At 39.9% G+C, this 15,137-nt stretch overlaps 1 protein-coding gene across 1 annotated transcript in view; it reads left to right on the top strand.

The window, feature by feature from the left end:
- Window positions 1-15,137, top strand: part of LOC114664462 (leucine-rich repeat-containing G-protein coupled receptor 5-like) — a 236,611-nt gene that overhangs the window by 163,214 nt on the left and 58,260 nt on the right. Inside the window, exon 5 of the mRNA XM_028818566.2 lies at window positions 235-450. Coding sequence (XP_028674399.2) covers window positions 235-450 — 216 coding nt within the window. The remainder of the gene's footprint in view (window positions 1-234; window positions 451-15,137) is intronic.

Genomic DNA, 15,137 nt, shown 5'->3' with positions numbered 1-15,137 from the left:
AAATCGGCCAGCCACACCTAAAAAAGTTTTATTTTTGGTCACTTATTTCTTTTAAATCGATTCCACTAATTGGCCCACTTCTATTTTTGTCACAATTTTTACTACAGCAGTAGTCAAAGCTAAAAATAAAAATATTCATTGAGTGAGCAGCTGCCAACCCAGTCTACGAGAGAGAAACCCAAGCTGCCCAGGTCTAATCTTGGTCTTTCTTTCTTTCTTTTTATATTCTTCCAGGCGTCTGGATGCCAACCACATACACAGTGTGCCTCCAAACTGCTTTGATGGCTTAGTATCTTTGAGACACCTCTGGCTGGATGATAACTCTCTGACCGAAGTGCCACTTCAGGCATTAAGCAGCTTGTCCTCCTTGCAAGCAATGACTCTTGCCCTGAACAAAATCACCCACATACCAGACCGGGCATTTGCTAATCTTTCAAGCTTGGTGGTCTTGTAAGTATTATTAATATCACTGCTTTTATAAGAACTGTATGCGTGGAGGTCACACATTCTTGCCACATCTATCTGAGTTTTACTCCCACGTCCCCCAAAGACATGCAGGTTGTGATAACTGGTGTAGATTTTTGTATGATTAATCATCAATAAGACACCCACCCGGAGACGGCAAATTAATGCAGGTACAGTAAACGGTGTTCTGGATGTCTGTTTCACATTCCAGCTGGGATGCCAGAAATATGAAGAGATCTGTACAATTTCTGAACAAGAGTTCTAAATCTGCAAAAATCTACATTAACACTTTCACATTCTCCGTTGTGAATCGAAACATGGCCGAAGACTTCCTTTCACAAATAACCCAGACACTCTTGTTGAAATAAGCAAATTAATTAAATTTATAATATAAGGATAATAGGAGATGAATATATGCAAACATATAGATATATTTAAAGACAAGACACAAACAACACAAAACATAAAATAATGAAAGCTTAGAAACATGTCTGATCAGTCACCATTATCTCTCCTGTAGAAAAAGGCACGAAACTTATCAGTTCTATCTCTTGGCTTAGAAGGACCTTTCCTGTCTTATAGGAAAAGGCACACAACTTATGAATCCTGATTTTTCATTTCATGAGATTAAATTAATTTCTCTAGCTGGTTATGAATTTTCTATTTCTGGCAATAGCCGTTCATTTGCTTTCAGCAGCTAGCCTTTGTCATGACTAAGGGACCACGCCCTTCTGCCCCACCACCACACCGAGTTCTCTCTCTCTCTGCATGTGTGAGGTGCCGCTTTGTCCTTTCCTTTTGGATTTAGGGTGAGTAACTTATAATAGCCAAAACTCATCCTTCACAAGATTATAATCTTTAGTTACAGTTAACACCAATCCCATAGTACATTAGCTGTTTTGTCCTGTCTTTTAAATTGCAGTTAATAGCTCTCAGAATCAAATTATGCTTATGGTTTGATTCCTTTCCTGGCTGGCTTTCTCCAGAGACATAGAAGGATTTTTCACTGCACTTTCTTTGTTCAGGAGGTCTCTTTCTTTAACGTTTGGTTGCACCTTCTGATTGTGGGCTGTACTGAAGTCTTTTCTTCGAGGGTTTTACACAAAGTGTCCTCAGATGCTAGCAAAGCTGCATCTGCTAAGTCAAATGTTGTTGAGTCAGTGACCGTCAGCAGCACGGTGAACACATGGTTTACATACGGTCTCTCTTTCTCTTGCTCCTGTCCTCGCTGTCCCTCAGCAAGGTTGGACTAATGGCAACCTCATCCAAACTCCAACACAGATGAGTGTTCCACCTTTTCAGTCCAGCATGTTCACCTCTGTTGAGTAAAGGGATGTTGCTTTCAGATATGGGCAGCCAAATTATGGCCAGGTCAAGGTGTAGCATTCTGAGAGAAGAGAAGTTAGTTAGGGTGTTACAAAGGTTTTTATAGGCATCATGTCATTGGCTTCTTGGGTGTGCATAAGCCCATCCTCTTGGTTGACCACTGGTGCAAAGTTCTGTCCATCAGTGTTACTCGTCCTGGATTTATGGTCCTGTGTTCAGAACTTAAGTCCATTTTGCGCCTTACAGAGAGATATCCCTGGCGTTTACATGGTCTAGAATTGATCACCCAATCAGATAAGGCTGCAGATGCTGCATTCCAAAAGGAGGCCCATTCAGGCAAACTGAGACTTTTAGCTGACAGTAAGTTTCTGGCAACAGTTTGCTAAACCAGGATTTAGATTTCAGCATGGCAGAATGGAAATTTGTGTCCTACACTGGTGACTACAATTCAATGTGAGTATGGGTGGGTGCAATAAGGTACCTTGCGATGGACTGACACCCTGTCCAAAGCTGGTTCCCAAACTTGAACCAAATGTTACTGCGATTCTGAACTGGATCAAGCAGGTTTGAAAGTGTTATGTTATGTCCTGCGTTGTTATATCCTAAATTTGTGTGCATGAGTGAATAATGAAATGATACTTTGCCTTATGCCCTGTGCTTTTGGCTCCTGTCCCAAAATGATTGTATTTAGTGTGTTTCGGAACACATGTATGTTATTTATAAGTTTGTTAATGTGAGGGAATGAGACTACATTTCCAATTATTTATTAACCAGATAACTTTTATTCAAAGTCACTTCCAGTGTCTTACAGAATTGAATATAAAATTCTATTAATAACCTACAAAGCTTTAAATGTCCTCACACTGGACTACATTAGTGACCTTCTCCATTACTTCGCTCCTGTTCGCCCACTAAAGTCCTCTGATTCTGGCAATCTTGTTGTCCCCCACACCAACCACTCTGTGGGTGACAGGGCCTTCAACTGTATAGCGCCCAGACTTTGGAATGACATCCCGAAATTAATTAGATCATCAGACTCCATTCATTCTTTTAAAAAAATAACTTAAAACTCATCTGTTCAAGAAGGCTTTTAACTGAACCTGACATTCTGCTTCCTCTTTCAGTCTTCCTCTCCATCCAGATGCTCAGGATAATTTGTGTGTGTGTTATATTACAAATGATGTTATTTGTTAGGCTTTCTTTTAGTGTTGAATTTAGTATTTTATTCTGGTTGATTGTCTTTTATTCTATTTAATGCTTTGTATATCCTGTATCTATCTGTTTTAATGTTCTGTTCAGGAAACATCTGTGTCCAATGTTACATATACCTGATGTTTCTTTATAAGACTGTGTTAAGTTCATTGAGCATGGGAAAGGTGCTATATAAATATTTATTATTATTATTATTATTATTATTATTATTATTATTATTATTATTATTATTATTATTATTATCAGGTAACTTACTTAATTTGAAATATAATTGGTTACATTTCTTTTGTTTTTCCAATTGGGGCACAGGCAGGTGAAGTGACTTGCTCAGGGTCACAAAATGTCAGTAGTGGGATTCCAATCCACAATCTTAGGGTTTGAAGTGAGTCTAAAGCCTTAACCACTACCTTTGAATGGTCATCAAGAATCACTCCTGCGGCTTCCTTATACCTATAGCAATACATCTTTATAGTGCCTCATTGCGATTGCTCTCTTATCTTTAGCCAAGTCACAAGTTTATCTTCTTTATTGTAATTCTTATGTGTATTTAATTTGGGCAGTTGTTTGTTTCAATATTTCTTGAACTTTTGTACAAAGCTAAATTTTCTCTTAGTACAAGTAGGAAAGTGGGAATATACACTAAGGGGCTTTGCCCCCTATTCATTTTGCTCGCCCACCCCCCAGCCAACCCAAGGGGGTGTGCTTCACACTCACCACTTTGCGTTTCTGGTGCTCACATTGTGAAGGGAGAGGGCTGAACGCACGCTAAGGAGATGCAGACAGATCAGCTGCTGGCTTGCAGCTGCTGCTACTGAGCTGCATGTTCTGCATATCACGCTGCGCATCGATCATTTAAAAGCCTGTACAGCAGCTGTCCTTTAAGCCAGCTGCTGCTTGTGCCGTGCTACGTGATCTGCATGTCGCATTGAGCGTCGATCATTTAAAAGCATGTATAGAAGCTGCTGCTGCTATGCTGCGTGATCTGCATGTCGCACTGTGCAACGATCATTTAAAAGCCTGTACAGCAGCTGTCCTTTTGTCTCACTTCCTTGTCTTTCGGGATGTTAAAGTGTCTCCAAGAAATTGTTTATAAGTAGGGCTATCTATTATATAATAGATATACATATATTATTATTATGATTATTAAGTTAAGTACTATCTATCACAAATACAGTTTACCTCCTCTGAAATAAGACACACAAATACGTACCAAGAGGAACAAATAAAAGATTTGAGGTCATATCGACTGCTGGTGCCCACAAGGTTCTCCTATAAAAATCTTCCAAAGGCTGCTGCCAAGAACCGTTTTGAAAATGCGTCTAACAAGAACAACGTGCCAGCCTTTGTATGCCTAGACCTCTGTTGAAAGAAATTAAAAAATTAAATTGGCTGAAGAACAGAGCCTGCAATGTCTCCCTGGCAGTTAATCTTTTCACAGTCTGATGATAAGAGAGACTTTTGTGATGCGTGAATAATCCACCAGATGATTAACAGTTACTAGTAGCCAATTTCTCCATTCTTTCATGCTTTCTTTACTAGCCTGCAATTCTCCGGTCTCCATATCAGAATTATTCTCCAGAAGAGAATATTCCCATAAGTGACAAGGTTTAAGATTTGTTTTCTGCTGTGCTGTAATTTGTTTTTCATTTCCTCATGGTTGTCATCATTTTGTTGCTGTGCTGCTTTGGAGTGGCGTCATAGCAGTTGAAGCTCACATTGTGTGTTAATTGGCCTCTGAACTTTGTTTATATACTGTAAAGGAAAAATCCAATGTAGGAAGACCCTTCTTGACTAGTTCCTAAGATGAAAAGAAGGTTGATACTAAGGCTTCAAGCAGTGCTTCTTTAGTGTGACCTTGAAGTTTGTTTCACCCTTTGATTTAATGTGCTGAACTTTGGTCTTAGTGCCAGTCTGTCCATTTATGAATCCACCCTTAAGAGAAACAAATTCAAAATGTCTACTGCTCAGCTTTTCCTTGCCATGTGCAATGAGCTGTAATGACTTTGAGAAGCTAGCACTGTGAGAGTGACGCTTTGTTTTCCGCTTCACGCTCCAACATGTTGAGGTTTCCACTGTCACATTGGGGGACCCCCCTGCTGAATGTTATGGCTTTCAAACAACTTGTGGTGGTGACCATGACAGGATATTTGTCACATACAGATGACATTTTATCTTTATCAGGAACAATCAGGCTTTTATATTTAGGAACTTTTGCCCCTTCACTTTCAAATCTTTTACTTCTTCATTTTATTTTCTCTTTCAAGGACCTCAATACATACAACTTAATTTTCATTTAATTCCTATCCAATTTTCAAAGTTAGAACCAACAAACTGTTTAAAAAAATTTAATAAGGAACTTATTTTAAAAAACATTCCGATACTGTAGTTTAAATTTGCTCTTAAAATCACAGCAGGGGAATGGATGACAAAATTCCTGAATCTTTGCAGGAACCCAAGCTCAATTCTTACATTTGAACCATGAACCTCAGTCTCTAAAGAAACACCTAAATCAGAGATTAGCACAAAACAGGCAGCACGCTGTAATCAACTTATTTTTTAAAGCTTTTAAATGAACGTAATGTGAGGGATGAACCAGCCAGTGTGGACCCCACTCCCTTACCTGGCCAGGAGGCATTGATAACGGAATGTCAGGAAGAGAATAATGATATCACCTTTCTGTGCTAGGACCCCGATGTGGAAGGACGTTACATTAGCTACAATGTGGCTGTCGTCCTAACAATCACCGAGCGACATCCTGGATGGACTTGGGAACTGGGAAGGACAGCACAATAGATGACTGTCTGCTATGGGCAGAGCATCCCCCTATACACTGCGTGGCAGCAAGCCCCATTATGGAGGATTGCAGGGAAGCATGGGAGCTCTGGACCCATGGTCCTGCTCTGTCAAGTTCTGTAGGAGCCACCAGATAGTGACAATACAAAGACAGCTGTAGTCCTGCCTGACCTGGAAGTGCTTCCTGGAGGCTGTTCAAGCGCTGGAAGTACTCCCAAGTCAGGAATTTAAAGAGAGCCCTCCACTCAGCTCAGGGACTTGAGTTTATCGACCTATACTTGTTACTAAAGACCACCCAATCATCTTATTTAATGTGAGCTTATGTTTTCTTTCTTCAAAATGTATCTAGTATGCAGTGATTTCTAGTGATGAGCAAAACAGGGATGTCTTGATTTGCAAAACTGACACTAAAATTGGCTTTGCTTGCAATTTCTCAATTCACAAAGTTTTAGGAGGTTTTCAATTTGTGTTGAGGTAATAAAAAGGAATAGTGCTCCCTGAAGACTCCACACACTTCCATATATACCTGAATATTTTTATTTTTCAGCTCTGTCAGTGCCTTATATCACTGAGGACATGTAGTGTGATTTTTAAAAATGTGATCTGTGAAGTCACACTGCAGTGCATCACTGTGCGCATGACTGTGTTTTCTAAACAGGAAAGCTCACTGCATGGAAAGCCCCCTAAAACCACTCCCCCCACCGTTACCTAGAAACCGTCCTTGTTTTTTGCTTCCTACAGCTGAAGTTTCACCTGCTCCATTTGTCATAGGGCTTCAAGTTTCAGTTTTGTCTCTGAAGCATCAGGCAGGCCTTCAATCTGCAATATGTTCTCATATTTGGCAAAGTGGGCATCCTCCTACCAGATGAAACACAACATGCGCCTGAAGGCTCAACAAAATTGGACACAAAATGAGTCCGGTGATTTTTTGTTTCTCAGTAGATTTTTAGTTAAATTATTTACATACAATACATCACATTACAATAAATTATGTATGTAGTGAGAAGTCAAACAAAATGACACCTTTTATTGGCTAACTACAAAGATTACAATATGCAAGCTTTCGAGGCAACTCAGGCCCCTTCTTCAGGCAAGATGTAATCATTGCAAGATGTAATCAATTACAATTACAAAGTACATCTTGCCTGAAGAAGGGGCCTGAGTTGCCTCGAAAGCTTGCATATTGTAATCTTTGTAGTTAGCCAATAAAAGGTGTCATTTTGCTTGGCTTTTCTCTACATTTATAATGGCTAACACGGTACAACATCTTAGTATTACAATAAAGCATGTATTATTTAAATACAAAGTGAATGGAAAATGCATGCAGAACTAATACATGGGGACACTTCCAGACAAGAAATACTGTAAATACCTGTCTTTTTATGTCAATGGTAGTGAGAAATCAAGTAAAATGACACCTTGTATTGTCTAACTGAACCAATTACAATATGCTAGGCACCTATGTCAATGGCATGACTTTCACTGTAGACAAACCACCATTTGTTTGGTAAATGTTTTTTGTGAATCAAAATATTGTGGTTCTGTTCATATTCGTTTTCATACAAACTGTTTTGTCAATAGCTAATGATCTCTGACATACAAGTGTGGTGTAGTGGACATGGCACGGAAATTTAAACTTCAGGGTTGTTGGATGAATTCCTGTCTCAGCATCACAGTATACTCATCAAGCACTTTATTAGGTACACCTTGCTAGTATCGGGTTGGACCCCCTTTTGCCTTCAGAACTGCCGTAAGTCTTAGTGGCATAGATTCTTCCCCATTCTGATGCTTGGTTTGAAGTTCAGCAGGTCGTCCTAACAATGTCTACAGGCCTACATGCATTGAGTTGCTGTGATTGGCTGATTAGAGATTTGTGTTAACAAGCAGTTCAGCAAGTGAACCTAATACAGTGGTAGATGAGTATATATATTAATTTTATTTAATAAAGCTGTGAATGTTCCCTGGATTTGTAGTCGTTCTTGAGCTAAGTATTAGCCAGGTTCATTATTTCAGGGTACTGACTCCACCTTTCATTTACACTTGAGTCTTAGCCTAGTATTTTACCAGGAATGATAGCTTCTAAGTGTGAAAGTGATGAATGTGAACAAGTTTAACCAAAAAAGATGCCCGTCTCCTATCAAAATACATTCACCCTGCTCTCACACACAATAAGCGCTCACAAAGATCAGTCCTTGTTCTTTCATAGTATTGAAAAGTGATGCCATTTGCAAATGTAGACATGTGCCCTCAAAGTTAAATGAACACTGCTCTTTGATAAATCTCATTTTTTCATTTGATGGTTGTGCTGAACTCATTTTTATCTAAATGCTTATCTACACTTTTTTTTAGCAATTGTTTAAAACAGAACTGGCCACACAAATGTTTCACATATGACAACCTATCAATTAACATTGCAGCTGGCTTAAACTACATTACCAAAACTCAACAAAGACTGTGAAAGCCTGAGCTATTCATGACTTATATTTGGAGTGAGACTGAACCCTCCACATTAAATTTCCCACCAGATGTGAAAGTTTACTCAGTCCAGGGCACACCATTCACTGGTGACTGGGTATCAGATCAAAGAATGCATCTCTGAAGAATAGTGGAGCAAGCAGCATGAGCATCCATGATGAGAAACAGGAACAAATAACAAATCCAAGAATCAACAATACCAGAAGTTCAAAATCCACAAAATTAATAGATTTGTAACAGCACAGACTGAGCTATAGGAACTCAAACGATTAACAGGAGTGTGTGTACATTTTTTATTAAACAGGCGGTGATGTCAGAGAAAAAGTATGGTTTGAAATCAGAGACAGTACAAGAACAGAAAAGGATAAAGGCAAACCTGAAAATCGATTTGGAGCTGAAAACAGAGCAGAACAAAGATAAAGGAGCTGGCCAAGCAGACCAACCACTAGCATTTTTTTATAATTGGATACCTCAAATAGAATCCATGCTTAAATAGGCCTATCTGCCTGTCAGCCTTAGTATACAAAACACAAGACAAAAAAATTCTGGTGCACTTTTTCTGGATGGACAAATATTACTGTTTGTAAACCCACAAACACTCATAATCTTACAAAGTAACACACCTAATTTATTAGAATGAACCCATATCTCCCCCCAAGTCCTCTACACTCAGTTTTCCAGAGAAGAAAACCAATTGATATTCACACAAAGTCATCCAAGACTGATTAAACTTTCCTGAACAGTTCCCCTAAAGAGACCCCAGAGGCTCATCATATCACTTTAAGGAATGTTTTGTTTCAAAGTCCTGACTCTTACAACTGGCTGCAAGGAAACAATGATTCTCTATGGCTAAGTCCACACTAGCATTTTCACATCATTTATGAAATTATCTAAATCGGCAACGACCAAAAATGCTTATGAAGTAAACATTCACCCTCACTAGGCATACACACATCGGTGGAAAAATCCTTGAAAGGACAGTAACGCTGTCAGCCACATGATTTATTGTAAAAATGTAGCAACCAGTACATTAGTTGCCTTTTTCTTATGTATGCAGCACTCAAACTGTGTAAAATGTAATTTAGATGGATACAGGTCAGCAACACAACAAGCGCCATGGAAGGCAACTCTTCTATATCTACAATGTTGGAATATGGCTTTCTTCTGTGCAAAGTGACCAATCAGTGAAGAAGACATTATAAACAGCAGACTCCTATCACAGAAGGGCTATGTAATAAATACTCTGGCCAGCAGGGGGTGCTGCAGCTCCTCAAACACTTGACACAGTCAGGCTCTGGATGCAAGTTGCCAATACAAGAGTTTTATTCGTGTGAAACACTTCCCATATGCATTTCCCACAGCACCAATGCACAGTTACAGAAGCACAGATTATACTGCACTCTGTAAATATGTTGTCTCTGCTCTTTGTTCCTCTCTCTCTTTCTCTCTCTCTATGCAGTGGCAGGCAAATCCTTTTAAGTTATCTCTGAAGTACTTCCGGTGTCCCAAAAGCTTGCCCCAAATTCTTCCGGGTAAGGCAGGAACCCCAGGAAGTAGGGCTCACTACTCCCCACAGCACCCCCTGGTGGCACCTAAGGAACTTAACAGGGCTGCACCAAAGAACTCCACTTCTCATGATGCCCCATGGGAATCCAGGGTGCTGCTTCAACTCAGGGGAGCTTCCATCTACCATTCCGGGGGAGACAATGCCCTGTGAATGCTGTCTGCCCCTTTCCTTCCACAGTGAGGGCGTACCAGACGTCCCTCACAGAATGAACAAATCAGAGTGTGTTTTCAAAAGCCCATGTTTCCTCCAGCCCACATTGCAATGCAGAGCTGACATTTTGAGAAGTATGTGGCTCTGGAGTGTGTTTTCAAATGTCTCCATTTTCGGGGGTTACCAACCCTGGGGTAGTGTGGATGAAAGGCTGTTTTAAATGAAAACATAGTAGTGTGAATGAAGACCATGTCAAAGTCTGTTCAGCGACTACAAAAGGAAATCATTATATATTTAATGAGTAGTTTCAACAGAAGTAGATCTTTCATGCTCTGTAATATTTTTTACACTTTCTTTGCAAGCAATAATATACAGTTAAATCTATTGATAAAGTGTGATCCATCTCAAATGATATTTAGTCATTTTGCAGCCTTTAAATATGCAAGTTTCCTTGAGCTCAAAGAAAATTTTAAAAAGTAATTCTGTGCTCTCCATTCTAAGGCCAACTTGTAAATGGTAAGGAGTGATCATTAAGTCTTAAAAGTGGTGACAGGGTTAAATTACATGACTTCTCATCATAGCTGCTGATTTTGTTGTCTGAATAGCTCAGATTACATCTCTAGAAATTGCAGAAATTGTAGATGACTCCCTGAAGACTTTCCAGCACAGTTTCACATTTGCAGAGTATCATGCCCTCACCCCCTTTATTTGACAGTCTATGAACAGGCTACCTGATGAAGCGGGTGCTGTATGAAGGGTTTACAGATGCCGTGATTTCAGCTGCAGTTTCAGACACAACCCTTTAGTGTTTTACTAGCTGTCCCCCGAGGCTCCGCCCACATAGTAGTGAAACGATACAAACTTTAAAAATCAATTTAAAAAAATGTAATTCTGGCCAAGCGGAAGGTAGGTAGGTACGCTCCAACATTAAACGTTGGCACTGCATTTGATCATTTTCAGCTCTGATGGGAGAGCATCCCCACGTGGGGAGAAGAGCACGTGGCCGTGATATCTCTGGCAATCAGCAGCTACACCCCAAAACACACGTAACTGTGACCTCTCTGTCAAAAATATCAAACGTTAGTCCTTAACAATCTCTAGATGATAATATCTTCTGAACAAACAGGTATCGCTAGCTAAACAGAGGCAAGGTACACTGCAACACGTGACAAGAGGTAGAGCGATTAAAACGGAGGCTGGCGCGTGAGTGAGGAGGGCCCTTCCTGGCTCCCCACTCCTGACATCATGCATCCCCCTCCCCTTGGCCTGCAGCTTCTCTGTCAGCTTCACGCAAATAAATAAGTACCGCAAGCAAACTTATGATGCTTAGCGTGATGAGAAAAGTGGCAAAATCAACCGGAATGTTCAAGCAAATTATAGAAAAAAAAACTATCTAAATCCAATAAGTAGTTCTCTCATAAAAACATACATACATGCATACAGACAGACAGACAGAAGTTGGATTTTAAATATATATATAGATAGATATATAGAGATATTTCTAGGTGGTTGGATTGATGAATAGTCAATTACTCATCATTCCAAACTCACTCATTCCAACAGAGGGTAGCAAGAATAACAATAATACTTACTTTAATAGTGACAGCTCGGCGAGTTTGGCAACTTTGAAAAAAGAATGTAAATGAATGCACGACGAATTACATTTTGAAGATTTGAAGTCCAGATCTTAGAATCTCAGTTCTTTTATAGCTATATTAAAACTTGAGCTGAATACAATTGGAGATGAAAACATTAAATATAACTCAGATGCTTTTCTTGCTGGGATAGGCTCCAGCTGCCCCGTGACCCTACCCTGGTTAAGTGGGTTAAGAAAAAAGATGGATGGATGGATAGCCTTATGCTGAAAAATACCATTCAAATAAAGAAACTGCTTAATTAGGTTTGGATCACCCCCCATTACACAGAACATTAGAATATTAAACCAATCTAGATGAGATCAGGCCTTTCAACCAACAAAGCCTGCCAGTCCTATCCATTTAATTCTTCTAAAATAACATCAAGTCTCATTTTACTGTCTACCACACTACTTGGTAGCTTATTTCAAGTGTCTGTCGTTCTTTGTGTAAAGAAAAACTTCCTAATGTTTGCGTGAATTTACCCTTAACAACTTTCCAACTGTGTCCCCGTGTTCTTGATGAACTCATTTCAAAATCACAGTCTTGATCCACTGGACTAAATCCCTTCATCATTTTAAACACTTCAATCATGTCTCCCGATCACGAAAGACATATGTGTGTGTTCTCAGCAAGCTGTTCAGTAAACAGAACCAACAGTGCAAAGGCGAATCTTCACTCTTAAGAAGTAAAAAGCATTATACAATTGTAGAAAAGAAACAGAAGGTATCAACCACAGAATGAGATGGTGCTTATTATTAGTGAATAGGGTCATGAAATGAGACAAAAATGTAGTCAAGAAGTCAAACCTGGTTGAAGGACATGAGATGTGAAACCGAAGTATTTCTGTAATCGACAGTGTATTTAAGAAATGTTACCAGCATCTGTAAGTCAGTCATATATTTTCATGTACTGAGCAGCTCCACATATGTGTCAATAAAGGATTTCTTTCCATTCTGAACTGGACTTGAACTTTGACAAAACCTAAAATCAAATCGATCTACATAGAATAAAGGACCTTTTTACCAAAAACAAGTTAATTTGTCAGAAGGAGTTTAAATTGCAAAAGTCTCACACCAAATGCTACTGTTTTAAATTCAGATGAGTTAGGAACACACGTGCCGACCATTATACTGCTGCGGCCATTATGTCACATGTTGCACACACTTGCATGGTTGTGGGAAAATCTGCTGTAGCAACAGGTCATGCAACCATGACAGAATGGGGGTGAGACAAAATGGCCTTGCAACAAAATGTACAACTTTTTCAGGACAAGTGCTAGCATGAAATAAACATCAAAATCAGATTACTTTAGTTGAAAAAAATAGATGTGCAAACTGCTAAAATCCATTCAGGAATTCCCACAGACAAATTAATTAAAGACACCACACGCCTAATCACAACAAATGGAGGGAAACCTCAATCGCATAACAAGAGGAGCTCAAATGAAGTGTCAGAGAAAGCCTGCCATGACAGTCATTATCACCTCCAGGGTCCAGCAAGTGAAGAGACATCAACTCCTTACATTCACAGACAGGCCACATGGTTACTTAGTTAGGTAAATAAGATGAACGATTAGGGAGCACAGATCCTGATATTTCCTGTATTGTGTGATACTGTAATGAGTACTAATACTTTTAATTTGTAATCAATGTCTTTATACTGTGTGCTGTGAAGGTCAAAATCTAAAATGAAGAACAGCTCACTGACTGAGGAGGAGCAGGAGGAGCTATTCTGGTACTTGTTATCCCAAGCTGCTGGCGGGTTCAGCCACAAGTGTTAAGTGATCACTACAAGATGATTGAAACCAAATCCTTTCAAGTGTCAAGATTTAGGCCACTTAGCCACTGAATAGCCTCCAGCTTGTCAGACTCTGAATCTGACACATGCAACTTTGACTTTGAGTTTTTTTGAAAGCGCTCGTGGTGCGTGTGAAATCTGTTAACAGACGGCTGATGCGGTACACGCTCTCCATTTCTTTTTCCATAAAGCCGATGAAATATTTAGAGTGGTGTCGCTTGTACTGTGTAAGGACTTAGGAGCAAATAATTACCTGCTGGCATTAAGTCAAGCAGTGTAAGCAGCAGCAAAGGTGAAAGCAAAGAGAAGAGAGGAACTGAACAATGGCTCGAAAATGAACACACCTATTTACATTTTCTCAAATTAGCTCAATTTAGGGAAAAAAATACTAAGTACAGTTTCTTATGACTACAATCCCACTAGTATAATTTAGTTTATAAAGCACCATTCACAATGAATAGTATCATAATATAAGATATATTACAAAACAAAGCAACGCAAAACAATACTGCACAATTACTCATAAATTAATTTATTTCTAGGCGCAGCCAGGGCGTTGAGGGGGTCCGGTTTGGTGGGCTCAGGATTGGGTCACTGCTTTTTGCAGATGATGTTGTCCTGTTTGCTTCATCAGGCCGTGATCTTCAACTCTCTCTGGATCGGTTCGCAGCCGAGTGTGAAGCGGCTGGGATGAGAATCAGCACCTCCAAATCCGAGACCATGGTCCTCAGCCGGAAAAGGGTGGAGTGCCCTCTCAGGGTTGGTAGCGAGATCCTGCCTCAAGTGGAGGAGTTCAAATATCTCGGGATCTTGTTCACGAGTGAGAGAAGAATGGAGCGTGAGATCGACAGGCGGATCGGTGCGGCATCCGCAGTAATGCGGGTGCTGCATCGGTCTGTCGTGGTGAAAAAGGAGCTGAGCCGCAAGGCGAAGCTCTCAATTTACCAGTCGATCTATGTTCCTACCCTCACCTATGGTCATGAACTATGGGTAGTGACCGAAAGAACGAGATCGCGAATACAAGCGGCTGAAATGAGTTTCCTCCGCAGGGTGTCTGGGCTTTCCCTTAAAGATAGGGTGAGAAGCTCAGTCATCCGGGAGGGGCTCAGAGTAGAGCCGCTGCTCCTCCGCATCGTGAGGAGTCAGATGAGGTGGCTCGGGCATCTGATCAGGATGCCTCCCTGGTAAGGTGTTCCGGGCACGTCCAACCGGGAGGAGGCCCCAGGGAAGACCCAAGACACGTTGGAGGGACTAATTCTCTCGACTGGCCTGGGAACGCCTTGGGATTCTCCCGGAAGAGCTAGAAGAAGTGGCCGGGGATAGGGAAGTCTGGGCATCTCTGCTCAAGCTGCTGCCCCCGCGACCCGACCTCGGATAAGCGGGAGACAATGGATGGATGATTCCATTAACCTCCTTAACGTTATACATTTTCTTCAAAAATTAAATTTTATTAAATCTCATCTTTCTACTGTAAAACATGCAAAACACACAAAGTCAGAAGTGTAAAAAGTATAATAATGATAGAAATAATAATAATGAATAATAATAATAATATGAAATGAATATTTATAATAATAATGATGATGCTAATACCATAAAAGTACAGTTAGAAGTGTAAAAAGTTTAATAATGATACAAATAATAATAATAATTAATAATATGAAATGAATATTCATAATAATAATGATGATGCTAATACCATAAAAGTACAGTCA

The sequence above is a fragment of the Erpetoichthys calabaricus genome, chromosome 1 (assembly GCF_900747795.2).
Source record: "Erpetoichthys calabaricus chromosome 1, fErpCal1.3, whole genome shotgun sequence".
NCBI classification, from domain to species: domain Eukaryota; kingdom Metazoa; phylum Chordata; class Cladistia; order Polypteriformes; family Polypteridae; genus Erpetoichthys; species Erpetoichthys calabaricus.
This window is presented reverse-complemented; position numbering and strand designations above follow the sequence as displayed.